The following is a 16924-nucleotide window of genomic DNA, read 5'->3' on the forward strand; positions in this document are numbered from 1 at the left end:
CACCAGCAATGCTGTTCCTTGCGCTCACATTTGGATCTCCTCAAACCCAATGTCAGAAGAAGTATGCAGGACAAACAGCTGAGACAAATTTAAGGCTCCTCAAACAAGGAGGATCAATGTTTCACTCCTGAACAAGCAGTCCTGGAGAGGGACTACAGAGGTGATCAAAAGTGGGTACTTGGAAAGGTTAAGGACAGAGCTGGACCATTCTCCTACACAGTGGAGATTGAGTCTACTATCATCTGGAGATAACACCATGGTGGCGGGGTGGAAGTATGATTCCTTCACTCCGCTAGCTTATAGGTCACCCTTGGGTAAGGTGTAGCACATGCTTATCCCCTTTCCCCCAATCAGGGTCACGTGAAGCCATGGGACCAGGTGGTGGATGGTTGTACGAGCAGCTGGTGCACATCACAAGTCCTGGTTATGAGACCACTGACACCAGGCAGACAATCTCTGAAGAGTATTGATAATGGCTGGGGCTGCCCGTCTTGTAAAGGCACTGCCAGAAGAAGGCAATGGCAAACCACTACTGTAAAAAATTTGCCAGGAGAATCATGGTCATTGGCTGTGATCACCCACGTCATTTGACACGGCACATGGTGACGATGACTGTACCACCCCATGAATAATTTATGTCTGTGTGTTGTGTCACCTTCACGATTCTGATGTGACTGAATGCGAATTTGCGTCATAGTAGTGTAGGAGTTCATGGAACACTTCATAGTGCCAGTGATCACCAACTGGGGTTTGATTCCAACTGCTGACTGTAAGCTCTCCCTGTGACTGTAGGCTCTCCCCCTGACTGTCTGTAAGTTCACCCCGTGACTGCCTGTAAGTTCTTCCCATGACTACCTGTAGGCTCTTCCAGTGACTGCCTGTAAGTTGTCCCCGTGACAGCCTGCAGGCTCTCCCTGTGACGGCTGTAGGCTCTCCCCGTGACTGATTGTAAGCTCTCCCCATGACTGCCTTTAGGCTCTCCTCATGACTGCCTGTAAGCTCTCCCCGTGACTGGCTGTAGGCTCTCCCCGTGACTACCTATAAGTTCACCACTTGACTGCCTGTAAGCTCTCCCCGTTACTGCCTGTAAGCTCTCCCTGTAACTGCCTGTAAGTTCTCCACTTAATTGCCTGTAAGCTCTCCCCGTGACTGTCTGTAGGCTCTCTCCGTGACTGACGGTAGTCTCTCCCCTGACTGCCTGTAGGTTCTCCGGTTACTGCCTGTATGTTCTCCCCGTGACTACCTGTAAGTTCTCCACTTGACTGCCTGTTGCTTCTCCCGTGACTGCCTCTAAACTCTCGCCGTAACTGACTGTAAGTTGTCCCTGTGACTGCCTGAGGGCTCTCCCCTTGACTGTCTGTAGGCTCTCCCTCTGACTGCCTATAAGTTCACCACTTGACTGCCTGTAAGTTCTCCCCGTGACTGACTGTAAGTTGTCCCTGTGACTGACTGTAGGCTCTCCCTCTGACTGCCTGTAAGCTCTCCCCGTTACTGCCTGTAAGCTCTCCCCGTGACTGTCTGTAGGCTCTCCCCGTGACTGACTGTAAGTTGTCCCCGTGACTGCCAGTAAGTTCTCCACATGACTGCCTGTAAACTCTCCCCGTGACTGTCTGTAGGCTCTCTCCGTGACTGACGGTAGTCTCTCCCCTGACTGCCTGTAGGCTCTCCGGTTACTGCCTGTATGTTCTCCCCGTGACTACCTGTAAGTTCTCCACTTGACTGCCTGTAACTTCTCCCCATGACTGCCTCTAAACTCTCGCCGTAACTGACTGTAAGTTGTCCCTGTGACTGCCTGAAAGTTCACCCCGTGACTACCTGTAGGCTCTCCCCGTTAGTACCTGTAAGCTCTCTCCGTGACTGCCTATAGGCTCTCCCCGTGACTGCCTGTAGGCTCTCCTCCTGACTGCCTGTAAGCTCTCCCTGCGCCTACCTGTAGGCTCTCCCCGTGAGCACCTGTAAGCTCTCTCCGTGACTGACAGTAGGCTCTCCCCGTGACTGCCTGCAGGCTCTCCCTTTGACTGACTGTTAGTTCTTCCCGTGACGGCCTGTAAGTTCTCCCCATGACAGCCTGAGGGCTCTCCCCGTGACTGAATGTAGGGTCTCCCCGTGACTGAATGTAGGCTCTCCCCGTGGCTGCCTGTAAGTTCTCCCTGTGGCTGCCTGTAGGATCTACCTGAGACTGACTGTAAGCTCTCCCCCTGACTGCCTGTAGGCTCTTCCCGTGACTGACTGTAGGCTCTCCCCGTGACTGCCTGTAAGTTCTCCCTGTGACAGCCTAAGGGCTCTCCCCGTGACCACCTGTAGGTGCTTCCCATGACTGCTGTAGGCTCTCCCACTGACTGCCTGTAAGTTGTCCCCGTGACAGCATGCAGGCTCTCCCCATGACAGCATATTGGCTCTCCCCATGACTGTCTGTAGGCTCGCACCATGACTGACGGTAGGCTCTCCCCGTGACTGACAGTAAGTTCTCCTCGTGACTGCCTGTAAGTTCTCCCCGTGACTGCCTGTAGGCTCTCCCCGTGACTGCCTGTAAGCCTTCCCGGTGACTGTCTGTAGGCTTTCCCGGTTACTGCCTGTAAGCTCCACCCAGGACTGCCTGGGAGTTCTCCCTTTGACAGCCTGTAGGCTCTCCACGTGACTGCCCTTAGTCTCTCCCCATGACTGCCTGTAAGTTCTCCCCCTGACTGCCTGTAAGTTCACCCCGTGACTGCCTGTAAGTTGTCCCCGTGACAGCATGTAGGCTCTCCCCGTAACTGCCTGTAGGCTCTCTACATGACTGACTGTAGGCTCTCTCCCTGACTGCCTGTAAGTTCTCCCCGTGACAGCCTGAGGGATCTCCCCGTGACCACCTGTAGGTTCTTCCCGTGACTGCCTGTAGGCTCTCCCCCTGGCTGCCTGTAAGCTATCCCCCTGACTGTCTGTAAGTTCACCCCGTGAGTGCCTGTAAGTTCTTCCCGTGACTGCCTGTAGGCTCTCCCAGTAACTGCCTGTAAGTTGTCCCCATGACAACCTGCAGGCTCTCCCCGTGACAGCATGTAGGCTCTCCCCGTGACTGCCTGTAGGCTCGCACCATGACTGACTGTAAGTTCACCATGTGACTGCCTGCAGGCACTCCCCGTGACTGACTGTAGGCTCCCCCCTGACTTCCTGTAGGCGCTCCCCATGACTGACAGTAAGTTCTCCCCATGACATCCTGTAAGTTCTCCCCATGACTGCCTGTAGGCTCTCCCCATGACTGACTGTAAGATCTCTCCGTGACTGCCTGTAAGTTCTCCCCATGACAGCCTGAGGGCTCTCCCCGGTGACTGACAGTAGGGTCTCCCTGTGACTGCCTGTAGGCTCTCCCCGTGACTGCCTGTAGGCTCCCCTGTGACTGCCTGTAGGCTCTCCCCGTGACCGCCCGTATGCTCTCCCTGTGACTGCCTATAGGCCCTCCCCGTGACTGACAATAGGCTCTCCCTGTGACTGACTGTGGGCTCTCCCCGTGACTGCCTGTAAGTTCTCCCCATGCCTACCTGTTAGTTCTCCACTTGACTGCCTGTAAGCTGTCCCCGTGACTGCCTGTAGGCTCTCCCCATGACTGACAGCAAGTTCTCCCCGTAACTGCCTGTAGGCTCGTACCATGACTGACTGTAAGTTCTCCCCGTGACTGCCTGTAGGCTCCCCTGTGACAGCCAGTAAGCTTTCCCCGTGACTGCCTATAGACTCTCCACGTGACTGACTGTAGGCTCTCTCCCTGACTGACTGTAAGCTCTCCCTGTGACTGCCTGAGGGTTCTCCCTGTGACCACCTGTAGGCTCTCCCCATTACTGCCTGTAGGCTCTCCCCGTGAGTGACTGTAGGCTCTCCCCCGGCCTGCCTCTATGCTCTCCCTTTGACTGACTGTTAGTTATCCCCATGACTGCCTGTACGTTCTACCCCTGACTGCCTGTAGGCTCTCCCCGTGACTGACTGTTGGCTCTCCCCGTGACAGTCTGTAAGTTCTACCCAGGACTGCCAGTAAGTTCATCCCGTGACTGAATGTATGCTGTCCACGTGACTGCCTGTAAGTTCTCCCTGTGACTGTCTGTAGGCTCTCCTCGTGACTGCCTGTAAGTTCTTCACTTGACTACCTGTAAGCTCTCCCCGTGACTGCCTGTAGGCTCTCCCCGTGACTGCCTGTAAACTCTCCCCGTAACTGACTGTAAGTTGTCCCTGTGACTGCCTGAAAGTTCACCCAATGACTGCCTGTAGGCTCGCCTCGTGGCTGTCTGTAGGCTCTCCCCCTGACTGCCTGTAGGCTCTCTCGTGACTGCCTGTAAGTTTTCTCCGTGACTACCTGTGGACTCTGCCGGTTACTGCCTGTAGGTTCTCCCCATGACTGCCTGTAAATTCTCCCTTTGACAGCCTGTAGGCTCTCCACGTGACTGACTGTATGCTCTCCCTATGACTGACTGTATGCTCTCCCCGTGACTGCCTGTAAGTTCTCCACTTGTCTGCCTGTAAGTTCGCCCCGTGACTGTTTGTAGGCTCTCCCCCTGACTGACTGTAAGTTGTCTCCATGACTGCCTGTAGGCTCTCTTCGTGGCTGTCTGTATGCTCACCCCGTGCTGACTGTAGGCTCTCCCCCTGACTGCCTGTAGGCTCTCCTCGTGACTGCCTGTAAGTTTTCTCCGTGATTACCTGTGGACTCTGCCGGTTACTGCCTGTAGGGTCTCCCCATGACTGCCTGTAAATTCTCCCTTTGACAGCCTGTAGGCTCTCCCTGTGACCGGCTGTAGGCTCTCCCCGTGACTGATTGGAAGCTCTCCCCATGACTGCCTTTAGGCTCTCCTCGTGACTGCCTGTAACTTCTCCCCGTGACTGCCTGTAGGCTCTCCCTCTGACTGCCTATAAGTTCACCACTTGACTGCCTGTAAGTTCTTCCCATGACTGCCTGTAGGCTCTCCCCGTGACTGACTGTAAGTTGTCCCCGTGATTGGCTGTAGGCACTCCCCATTTCTGACTGTAGGCTCTCCCTCTGACTGCCTGTAAGCTCTCCCCGTTACTGCCTGCAAGATCTCCCCGTGACTGCCTGTAAGTTCACCATCTGACTGCCTGTAAGCTCTCCCCATGACTGTCTGTAGGCTCTCTCCGTGACTGACGGTAGTTTTTCCCAATAACTGCCTGTAGGCTCTCCAGTTACTGCCTGTAAGCTCTCCCCATGACTGCCTGTGTTCACCATTTGACTGCCTGTAAGCTCTCCCTCTGACTGCCTGTAGGCTCTCTTCGTGACTGACGGTAGTTTCTCCCAATGACTGCCTGTATGCTCTCCCCGTGACTGACTGTAAGTTGTCCCCGTGATTGGCTGTAGGCACTCCCCATTTCTGACTGTAGGCTCTCCCTCTGACTGCCTGTAAGCTCTCCCCGTTACTGCCTGCAAGATCTCCCCGTGACTGCCTGTAAGTTCACCATCTGACTGCCTGTAAGCTCTCCCCATGACTGACTGTAGGCTCTCTCCCTGACTGCCTGTAAGTTCTCCCCGTGACAGCCTGAGGGATCTCCCCGTGACCACCTGTAGGTTCTTCCCGTGACTGCCTGTAGGCTCTCCCCCTGGCTGCCTGTAAGCTATCCCCCTGACTGTCTGTAAGTTCACCCCGTGAGTGCCTGTAAGTTCTTCCCGTGACTGCCTGTAGGCTCTCCCAGTAACTGCCTGTAAGTTGTCCCCATGACAACCTGCAGGCTCTCCCCGTGACAGCATGTAGGCTCTCCCCGTGACTGCCTGTAGGCTCGCACCATGACTGACTGTAAGTTCACCATGTGACTGCCTGCAGGCACTCCCCGTGACTGACTGTAGGCTCCCCCCTGACTTCCTGTAGGCGCTCCCCATGACTGACAGTAAGTTCTCCCCATGACATCCTGTAAGTTCTCCCCATGACTGCCTGTAGGCTCTCCCCATGACTGACTGTAAGATCTCTCCGTGACTGCCTGTAAGTTCTCCCCATGACAGCCTGAGGGCTCTCCCCGGTGACTGACAGTAGGGTCTCCCTGTGACTGCCTGTAGGCTCTCCCCGTGACTGCCTGTAGGCTCCCCTGTGACTGCCTGTAGGCTCTCCCCGTGACCGCCCGTATGCTCTCCCTGTGACTGCCTATAGGCCCTCCCCGTGACTGACAATAGGCTCTCCCTGTGACTGACTGTGGGCTCTCCCCGTGACTGCCTGTAAGTTCTCCCCATGCCTACCTGTTAGTTCTCCACTTGACTGCCTGTAAGCTGTCCCCGTGACTGCCTGTAGGCTCTCCCCATGACTGACAGCAAGTTCTCCCCGTAACTGCCTGTAGGCTCGTACCATGACTGACTGTAAGTTCTCCCCGTGACTGCCTGTAGGCTCCCCTGTGACAGCCAGTAAGCTTTCCCCGTGACTGCCTATAGACTCTCCACGTGACTGACTGTAGGCTCTCTCCCTGACTGACTGTAAGCTCTCCCTGTGACTGCCTGAGGGTTCTCCCTGTGACCACCTGTAGGCTCTCCCCATTACTGCCTGTAGGCTCTCCCCGTGAGTGACTGTAGGCTCTCCCCCGGCCTGCCTCTATGCTCTCCCTTTGACTGACTGTTAGTTATCCCCATGACTGCCTGTACGTTCTACCCCTGACTGCCTGTAGGCTCTCCCCGTGACTGACTGTTGGCTCTCCCCGTGACAGTCTGTAAGTTCTACCCAGGACTGCCAGTAAGTTCATCCCGTGACTGAATGTATGCTGTCCACGTGACTGCCTGTAAGTTCTCCCTGTGACTGTCTGTAGGCTCTCCTCGTGACTGCCTGTAAGTTCTTCACTTGACTACCTGTAAGCTCTCCCCGTGACTGCCTGTAGGCTCTCCCCGTGACTGCCTGTAAACTCTCCCCGTAACTGACTGTAAGTTGTCCCTGTGACTGCCTGAAAGTTCACCCAATGACTGCCTGTAGGCTCGCCTCGTGGCTGTCTGTAGGCTCTCCCCCTGACTGCCTGTAGGCTCTCTCGTGACTGCCTGTAAGTTTTCTCCGTGACTACCTGTGGACTCTGCCGGTTACTGCCTGTAGGTTCTCCCCATGACTGCCTGTAAATTCTCCCTTTGACAGCCTGTAGGCTCTCCACGTGACTGACTGTATGCTCTCCCTATGACTGACTGTATGCTCTCCCCGTGACTGCCTGTAAGTTCTCCACTTGTCTGCCTGTAAGTTCGCCCCGTGACTGTTTGTAGGCTCTCCCCCTGACTGACTGTAAGTTGTCTCCATGACTGCCTGTAGGCTCTCTTCGTGGCTGTCTGTATGCTCACCCCGTGCTGACTGTAGGCTCTCCCCCTGACTGCCTGTAGGCTCTCCTCGTGACTGCCTGTAAGTTTTCTCCGTGATTACCTGTGGACTCTGCCGGTTACTGCCTGTAGGGTCTCCCCATGACTGCCTGTAAATTCTCCCTTTGACAGCCTGTAGGCTCTCCCTGTGACCGGCTGTAGGCTCTCCCCGTGACTGATTGGAAGCTCTCCCCATGACTGCCTTTAGGCTCTCCTCGTGACTGCCTGTAACTTCTCCCCGTGACTGCCTGTAGGCTCTCCCTCTGACTGCCTATAAGTTCACCACTTGACTGCCTGTAAGTTCTTCCCATGACTGCCTGTAGGCTCTCCCCGTGACTGACTGTAAGTTGTCCCCGTGATTGGCTGTAGGCACTCCCCGTTTCTGACTGTAGGCTCTCCCTCTGACTGCCTGTAAGCTCTCCCCGTTACTGCCTGCAAGATCTCCCCGTGACTGCCTGTAAGTTCACCATCTGACTGCCTGTAAGCTCTCCCCATGACTGTCTGTAGGCTCTCTCCGTGACTGACGGTAGTTTTTCCCAATAACTGCCTGTAGGCTCTCCAGTTACTGCCTGTAAGCTCTCCCCATGACTGCCTGTGTTCACCATTTGACTGCCTGTAAGCTCTCCCTCTGACTGCCTGTAGGCTCTCTTCGTGACTGACGGTAGTTTCTCCCAATGACTGCCTGTATGCTCTCCGGTTACTGCCTGTAAGCTCTCCCCATGACTGCCTGTAAGTTCTCTCTTTGACAGCCTGTAGTCTCTCCCCGTGACTGCCTGTATGTTTTCCACGTGACTGCCTGTAACTTCTCCCCGTGACTGCCTGTAAACTCTCCTCGTAACTGACTGTAAATTGTCTCTGTGACTGCCTGAACGTTCACCCCGTGACTGCCTGTAGGCTGTCCTCGTGACTGTCTGTAGGCTCTCCCCATGACTGACTGTAGGCTCTCCCCGACTGCCTTAAAGTTCTCCCCGTTTCTGCCTGTAAGTTCACCCTGTGACTGCCTGTAGGCCCTCCTCGTGACTATCTGTAGGCTCTCCCGTAACTGACTGTAGGCTCTCCTCCTGACTGCCTGTAAGTTCTCCCCGTGACTGCCTGTAGGCTCTCCCCATGAGCACCTGTCTCTCCCAATGACTGCCTGTAGGCTCTCCCCGTCTGACTGTAACCTCTCCCCGTGACTGCCTGTAAGCTCTCCCCATGACAGCATGTAGGCTCTCCCCATGACTGACTGTATGCTCTCCCCCTGTCTGCCTGTAAGCTCTCCCCCTGACTGACAGTAGGCTCTGTCAATGACTGCCTGTAGGCTCTCCCCGTAACTGCCTGGAAGTTCTCCCGCTGACAGCCTGAGGGCTGTCCCTGTGACCACCTGTAGGTTCTCCCCATGACTGCCTGTAGGCTCTCCCCCGACTGCCTGTAAGCTCTCCCCCTGACTGTCTGTAAGTTTTCCCCATGACTGCCTGTAAGTTCTCCCCGTGACTGACTGTAGGCTCTCCCCGTGACTGACTGTAAGTTCTCCCCGTGACTGCCTTTAGGCTCTCCTCAGCACTGCCTGTAAGTTCTCTCCATGACTGTCTGTAGACTCTCCCAGTGACTGACTGTAAGTTGTCTCCGTGACTGCCAGTAGGCTCGCTTCATGGCTGTCTGTATGCTCTCCCCGTGACTGACTGTAGGCTCCCCCCATGACTGATTGTAGGCTCTCCCCCTGACTGCCTTTAGGCTGTCCTCGTGACTGCCTGTAAGTTTTCTCCGTGACTACCTGTGGACTCTGCCGGTTACTGCCTGTAGGGTCTCCCCATGACTGCCTGTAAATTCTCCCTTTGACAGCCTGTAGGCTCTCCCCGTGTCTGATTGTAAGCTCTCCCCATGACTGCCTTTAGGCTCTCCTCGTGATGGCCTGTAAGTTCTCCCTGTGACTGCCTGTAAGCTCTCCACGTGACTGCCTGTAGGCTCTCCCCGTCACTGCCTATAATTTCACAACTTGACTGCCTGTAAGTTCTCCCCGTGACTGCCTGTAGGCTGTCCCCGTGACTGACTGTAAGTTCTCCACGACTGCCTGTAAGCTCTGCCCGTGACTGCCTGTAGGCTCTCCCCGTGACCGCCTGTAGCCTCTCCACGTGACTGCCTGTATGTTCCCTCCGTGACTGCCTGTAACTTCTCCCCATGACTGCCTGTAAACTCTCCCCGTAACTGACTGTAAGTTGTCCCTGTGACTGCCTGAAAGTTCACCCCGTGACTGCCTGTAGGCTCTCCTCGTGGCTGCCTGTAGGCTCTCTCTGTGCACACCTGTAGGCTCTTCCCGTCAGCATCTGTAAGCTCTCTCTGTGACTGACAGTAGGCTCTCCCCGTGACTGCCTGTAGGCTCTCCCTTTGACTGACTGTAAGTTCACCCCGTGACTGCCTGTAAGTTCTCCCCATGACTGCCCGCAGGCGCTACCTGAGACTGACTGTAAGCTCACCCCCTGACTGCCTGTAAGTTCTTCCCATGACTACCTGTAGGCTCTTCCAGTGACTGCCTGTAAGTTGTCCCCATGACAGCCTGCAAGCTCTCTCCGTGACCGGCTGTAGGCTCTCCCCGTGACTGATTGTAAGCTCTCCCCATGACTGCCTTTAGGTTCTCCTCATGACTGCCTGTAAGCTCTCCCCGTGACTGGCTGTAGGCTCTCCTCCTGACTGCCTGTAAGCTCTCCCTGTGCCTACCTGTAGGCTCTCCCCATAAGCACCGGTAAGCTCTCTCTGTGACCAACAGTAGGCTTTCCCTGTGACTGCCTGCAAGTTCTCCCCATGACTGCCTGTAGGCTCTCCCCATGAGCACCTGTCTCTCCCAATGACTGCCTGTACGCTCTCCCCGTCTGACTGTAACCTCTCCCCATGACTGCCTGTAAGCTCTCCCCGTGACTGCCTGTAGGCTCTACCCAAGACTGACTGTAAGCTCTCCCCCTGACTGCCTGTAGGCTCTTCCCGTGACTAACTGTAGGCTCTCTCCCTGACTGCCTGTAAGCTCTCCCCGTGACTGACTGTAGGCTCTCCCCGTGACTGCCTGTAAGTTCTCCCCGTGACAGCCTGAGGGCTCTCCCCGTGACTACCTGTAAGTTCTCCTCATGACTGCCTGTAGGCTCTCCCCCTGACTGCCTGTAAGCTCTCCCCCTGACTGTCTGTAAGTTCACCCCATGACTGCCTGTAAGTTCTTCCCATGACTACATGTAGGCTCTCCCAGTGACTGCCTGTAAGTTGTCCTCGTGACAGCCTGCAGGCTCTCCCCATGACAGCATGTAGGCTCTCCCCGTGACTGACTGTATGCTCTCCCCCTGTCTGCCTGTAAGCTCTCCCCCTGACTGCCTGTAGACTCTTCCCGTGACTGACAGTAGGCTCTGTCAATGACTGCCTGTAGGCTCTCCCCGTAACTGCCTGGAAGTTCTCCCGCTGACAGCCTGAGGGCTGTCCCTGTGACCACCTGTAGGTTCTTCCCATGACTGCCTGTAGGCTCTCCCCCTGACTGCCTGTAAGCTCTCCCCCTGACTGTCTGTAAGTTTTCCCCATGACTGCCTGTAAGTTCTCCCCGTGACTGACTGTAGGCTCTCCCCGTGACTGACTGTAAGTTCTCCCCGTGACTGCCTTTAGGCTCTCCTCGTCACTGCCTGTAAGTTCTCCCCGTGACTGTCTGTAGACTCTCCCAGTGACTGACTGTAAGTTGTCTCCGTGACTGCCTGTAGGCTCGCTTCATGGCTGTCTGTATGCTCTCCCCGTGACTGACTGTAGGCTCTCCCCATGACTGATTGTAGGCTCTCCCCCTGACTGCCTTTAGGCTGTCCTCGTGACTGCCTGTAACTTTTCTCCGTGACTACCTGTGGACTCTGCCGGTTACTGCCTGTAGGGTCTCCCCATGACTGCCTGTAAATCCTCCCTTTGACAGCCTGTAGGCTCTCCCCGTGTCTGATTGTAAGCTCTCCCCATGACTGCCTTTAGGCTCTCCTCGTGACGGCCTATAAGTTCTCCCCGTGACTGCCTGTAAGCTCTCCACGTGACTGCCTGTAGGCTCTCCCCGTCACTGCCTATAATTTCACAACTTGACTGCCTGTAAGTTCTCCCCATGACTGCCTGTAGGCTGTCCCTGTGACTGACTGTAAGTTCTCCACGACTGCCTGTAAGCTCTGCCCGTGACTGCCTGTAGGCTCTCTCCGTGACTGACGGTAGTCTCTCCCCATGACTGCCTGTAGGCTCTCCGGTTACTGCCTGTAAGCTCTCCCCATGACTGCCTGTAAGCTCTCCCTTTAACAGCCTGTAGGCTCTCCCCGTGACCGCCTGTAGCCTCTCCACGTGACTGCCTGTATGTTCCCTCCGTGACTGCCTGTAACTTCTCCCCATGACTGCCTGTAAACTCTCCCCGTAACTGACTGTAAGTTGTCCCTGTGACTGCCTGAAAGTTCACCCCGTGACTGCCTGTAGGCTCTCCTCGTGGCTGCCTGTAGGTTCTCTCTGTGCACACCTGTAGGCTCTTCCCGTGAGCATCTGTAAGCTCTCTCTGTGACTGACAGTAGGCTCTCCCCATGACTGCCTGTAGGCTCTCCCTTTGACTGACTGTAAGTTCACCCCGTGACTGCCTGTAAGTTCTCCCCATGACTGTCCGTAGGCGCTACCTGAGACTGACTGTAAGCTCACCCCCTGACTGCCTGTAAATTCTTCCCATGACTGCCTTTAGGCTCTCCTTATGACTGCCTGTAAGTTCTCCCTGTGACTGCCTGTAGACTCTCCCCGTGACTGACTATAAGTTGGCCCCATGACTGGCTGTAGGCTCTCCCCGTGACTGACTGTAGGCTCTCCCCGTGACTGCCTGTAGGCTCTCTCCGTGACTGACGGTAGTCTCTCCCCATGACTGCCTGTAGGCTCTCCGGTTACTGCCTGTAAGCTCTCCCCATGACTGCCTGTAAGTTCTCACTTTGACAGCCTGTAGGCTTCCCCGTAACCGCTTGTAGCCTCTCCCCGTGACTGCCTGTATGTTCTCCCCGTGCCTGCCTGTAAGCTCTCCCCGTGACTACCTGTAAGTTCTCCATCTGACTGTCTGTAACTTCTCCCCGTGACTGCCTATAAACTCTCCCCGTAACAGACTGTAATTTGTCCCTGTGACTGCCTGAAAGTTCACCCCGTGACTGCCTGTAGGCTCTCTCGTGGCTGTCTGTAGGCTCTCCCCGTGATGACTGTAGGCTCTCCTTCTGACTGCCTATAAGCTCTCCCTGTGCCTACTTGTAGGCTCTCCCTGTGAGCACCTGTAAGCTCTCCCCGTGACTGACAGTAGGCTCTCCCCGTGACTGCCTGTAGGCACTCCCTTCAACTGACTGTAAGTTCTCCCCGTGACTGCCTGTAAGTTCTCCCCGTGACTGCCTGTAGCTTCTTCTCATGACTGCCTGTAGGCTCTCCCCCTGACTGCCTGTAAGCTCTCCCCCTGACTGTCTGTAAGTTCACCCCGTGACTGCCTGTAAGTTCTTCCCATGACTACCTGTAGGCTCTCCCAGTGACTGCCTGTAAGTTGTCCCCGTGACAGCCTGCAGGCTCTCCCAGTGACAGCATGTAGGCTCTCCCCGTGACTTCCTGTAAGCTCGCACCATGACTGACTGTAAGTTCTCCCTGTGTTTGTCTGTAGGTTCTTCCCGTGACAGCCTGAGGGCTTTCCCCCTGACTGCCTGTAGGTTCTCCCCGTGACTGGTTGTAAGCTCTCCTCATGACTGACTGTAAGTTCTCCCTGTGACTGCCTGTAATCTCTCCATGTGACTGCCTATAAGGTATTCCCGTGACAGACTGTAGGCTCTCCCGGTGAGTGCCTGTAAGTTCACCATGTGACTGCCTGTAGACACTCCCCGTGACTGACTGTAGGCTCCCGCCTGACTTCCTGTAGGCTCTCCCCATGACTGACGGTAAGTTCTCCCCATGACATCCTGTAATTTCTCCCCATGACTGGCTGTTAGTTCTCCACTTGACTGCCTGTAAGCTCTACCCATTACTGCCTGTAAGCTCTTCCCATGACTGCTTGTAAGTTCTCCCCGGGACCGCCTGTAGACTCTCCTTGTGAGTGATTGTAGGCTCTCCCCCGGCCTGTCTCTATGCTCTCCCCTTGACTGACTGTAAGTTCTCCCCATGACTGCCTGTAGGCTCCCCCGTGACTGCCTGTAGGCTCTCCTCGTGACTGACTGTAGGATCTCTCCCTGACTACCAGTAAGCTCTCCCTGTGACTGCCTGAGGGCTCTCCCCGTGACCTCCTGTAGGCTCTCCCCATTACTGCCTGTAGGCTCTCCCCGTGAATGACTGTAGGCTCTCCCCCGGCCTGTCTCTATGCTCTCCCCTTGACTGATTGTGTTCTCCCCATGACTGCCTGTAAGTTCTAGCCCTGACTGCCTGTAGGCTCTCCCCGTGACTGACTGTGGGCTCTCCCTGTGACTGTCTGTAAGTTCTACCCATGACTGCCAGTAAGTTCATCCCGTGACTGACTGTAGGCTCGCCCCCTCAACTGCCTGTAGGCTCTCCTCGTGACTGACTGTATGCTCTCCCCGTGACTGCCTGTAAGTTCTCCCCATGACTATCTGTAGGCTCTCCCCGTGACTGACTGTAAGTTGTCTCCGTGACTGCCTGTAGGCTCTCTTCGTGGCTGTCTGTATGCTCTCCCCGTACTGACTGTAGGCTCTCCCTGTGACTGCCTGTAGGCTCTCCTCGTGACTGCCTGTAAGTTCTCCCCGTGTCTGCCTGTAAGTTCACCCTGAGACTGCCTGTAGGCTCTCCTCGTGGCTGTCCGTAGGCTCTCCCCGTGACTGACTGTAGGCTCTCCTCCTGACTGCCTGTAAGCTCTCCCTGTGCCTACCTGTAGGCTCTCCCCGTGAGCACCTGTAAGCTCTCTCCGTGACCGACAGTAGGCTTTCCCCGTGACTGCCTGTAGGCTTTCCCTTTGACTGACTGTAAGTTCTCCCCGTGACTGCCTGTAAGTTCTCCTCGTGACTGACTGTAGGCTCTCCCCATGACTGCCTGTAAGTTCTCCCCGTGCCTGCCTGCAGGCTCTACCCGAGACTGACTGTAAGCTCTCCCCCTGACTGCCTGTAGGCTCTTCCCGTGACTGACTGTAGGCTCTCTCTTGACTGTCTGTAAGTTCTCCCCGTGACAGCCTGAGGGCTCTCCCCGTGACCACCTGTAGGTTCTCCCCATGACTGCCTGTAGGCTCTCTCCCTGACTGCCAGTAAGCTCTCCCCCTGATTGTCTGTAAGTTCACCACGTGACTGCCTGTAAGTTCTTCCCATGACTACCTGTAGGCTCTCCCCGTGACTGCCTGTAGGCTCTCCCCGTGACTAACTGTATGCTTTCCCCCGACTGCCTGTAAGCTCTCCCCCTGACTGCCTGTAAGCTCTCCCTGTGACTGACTGTAGGCTCTCCCCATGACTGCCTGTCAGTTCTCCCCCTGACAGTCTGAGGGCTCTCCCCATGACCACCTGTAGGTTCTCCCCATGACTGCCTGTAGGCTCTTCCCCTGACTGCCTGTAAACTCTCCCCCTGACTGTCTGTTTCTTCCCATAACTGCCTGTAGGCTCTCCCCGTGACTGCTTGTAAGCTCTGCCTATGACTGTTTGTAGGCTCTCCCTGTAACTGCCTGTAAGTTGTCCCTATGTCTGCCCTTAGGCTCATCCCATGACTGACTGTAGGTTCTCCCCTTGACTGCCTGTAGGTTCCCCCCATGACTTTCTGTGTTCACCCCGTGACTGCCTGTAGGCTCTCCCCATGACTGCCTGTAGTCTCTCCCCGTGACTGCCTGTAAGTTCTCCCCGTGACTGCCTGTAGGCTCTTCCCGTGGCTGTCTGTAAACATTCCAGAGAAGTGCGGGCTAGGATCAGCACACTGTGGCCGTGCCATGTTGGTTCAGAAGCATGGCGACCCCAGAACAATACTCATGGTGTGTTGGTCGCTGACAGTAAAACAACACATCTCACTGATGTCTCGTTGTAAATGTAAGCTAACCTTCTACCTGTACCTCCCTGTACCTGTGCCCAGGATAATAAACTTGACTAGAACTTACCTCCACAGGCAGTTGAGAGTTTAGCAGGTAACTTACAGGGAGGCTGGATCAAAATTCAGAGCTATTTATGATGTGTATATTCAAAACTACAGTGAAATGCTTCGTTTGTGTCAACAACAAACAAAAACTCAGGAGGAACTGGGTGCAATCCTCACAATCCATAGCATGCCCACAGTGTTCAGCAGACAAGCTACAAACAACATAGATTCTGAGGGGGAAGTGTAGGAAAGGGTCAGACTGTTGGCTTTTGCTGAGGAGGGATGGTGTGGAGGGTTGTGGGCGAGATGGAAGGGAGCGCTCCTGCAACAACAGTGAAGAGGGGCACATAAGGGAATGGGGAGATGGAGTCCTCCAGGTAGAGGAGGGTGGGAGAGGGAGCCCTCTGACAGGGAAGGGTGGGGAGGTGGAGGTTGGGACAGGAAGCCCTCTGGTAGGGGAGGGTGAGGAGAGGGAGAGCCCTCTGATAGGAGATAGAGAGGTGAGGGAGCTCTCTGACAGGGAAGGGTGGGGAGGTGAAAAGTGGGAAGAGGGAGCCCTCTAGCAGCCCACCCACCTCGTATCCTTTCCGTTTCTTCAGTCTCTTCTTGTTGAGCTTCTTGTTGGCGTACATCTTGCCTGTGGCCCTCATCTGACAGGCACACACCTCACCGAAGCCCCCCTTTCCCAGCACCCGGAAGTCCGTGAACCACTCCTCGCCAATGGGCTGGGCCTCCAGCCACTTGAACTGCAGGAAGCGCAGGAAGAAGGTGCTCTCCTTGTAGCTCTCGGCTGCCTGGGCCTCCAGGTAGGCCAGCAGCTGCCCCTCAGACTCTCGGAAAAGCTCGGCGTGGCCGTTGGGCTGGTCCTCCTTCACCCGGAGTATGGTCTTCTCGTCCAGAAAGGAACAGAAGTCCCGCGAGCTGGGCTCATAGTACCGGTTGACCATACTCTGGGCCTTGGGCACCCGGCCACTCTCCTCCACGGTGCCATACTCCTCCACGTCCTGCCAGAGGCCAACTGCCATGCGGAATTGCTCGGAGGCCCGCAGGAAGTCGCAGAAGAGCCTCTTGCCGATGGGCTGCCGGCAGCAGATGTTGTGGAAGGAAAGATCGAGCTCCTGCCGGAGAGCCAGGCACCGGGACGGGGGCGGTAACCTCAGCTTTGCCCGCATCTTCTTGTCCCGGGCGGCCAGAGCTGAGCCCGCATCCATACTGCTCCGCGCTGCCACGAAGGCCGAATTGGCCACCACCGTCTCCAGCCCCCCGAAGTCCATGCTGGCCCGCGGGGAGAGGGGGCTGCGTGTCACCCTGAAAAGGGAGGGCAGGAACAGGGCAAGGCGAGGGGGTTTCGATGGGTGGAGGGAGATGGAGAGGGGCATTGAGGATGAAGGAAAGGAATAGAGAGTAGTGGGGAGAGTAGGGGTGGGAGGGAGAAGGGGAAAGGAGGTTGAGATAGAGGAGAAGGAGAAGGAGAGCGTGGAGGGGGAAGGAGAGAGAGGTGGAGGTGGGGAGGTGGGAGAGGAAAGGGAATGGGAAGGGTGGAAAGGGAGAGGAGGGGAAGGGAGGTTTATGAGGCAGTGGTAGAACGTGGGGGAGAAGGAGAGAGAGGGACGTGGGAGAGTG

The 16924-nt window shown here is 55.8% G+C and overlaps 1 protein-coding gene across 1 annotated transcript in view; it reads right to left on the reverse strand.

Annotated features, from left to right (window-relative positions):
* Positions 1 to 16575, reverse strand: part of LOC134346243 (rhodopsin kinase GRK1-like) — a 102150-nt gene extending 85575 nt beyond the window's left edge. The window contains exon 1 of the mRNA XM_063047567.1: positions 15877 to 16575. Coding sequence (XP_062903637.1) covers positions 15877 to 16575 — 699 coding nt within the window. The remainder of the gene's footprint in view (positions 1 to 15876) is intronic.
* Positions 16576 to 16924: the final 349 nt, after the last annotated feature.

This window comes from Mobula hypostoma, chromosome 5, assembly GCF_963921235.1.
Source record: "Mobula hypostoma chromosome 5, sMobHyp1.1, whole genome shotgun sequence".
Taxonomy (NCBI): domain Eukaryota; kingdom Metazoa; phylum Chordata; class Chondrichthyes; order Myliobatiformes; family Myliobatidae; genus Mobula; species Mobula hypostoma.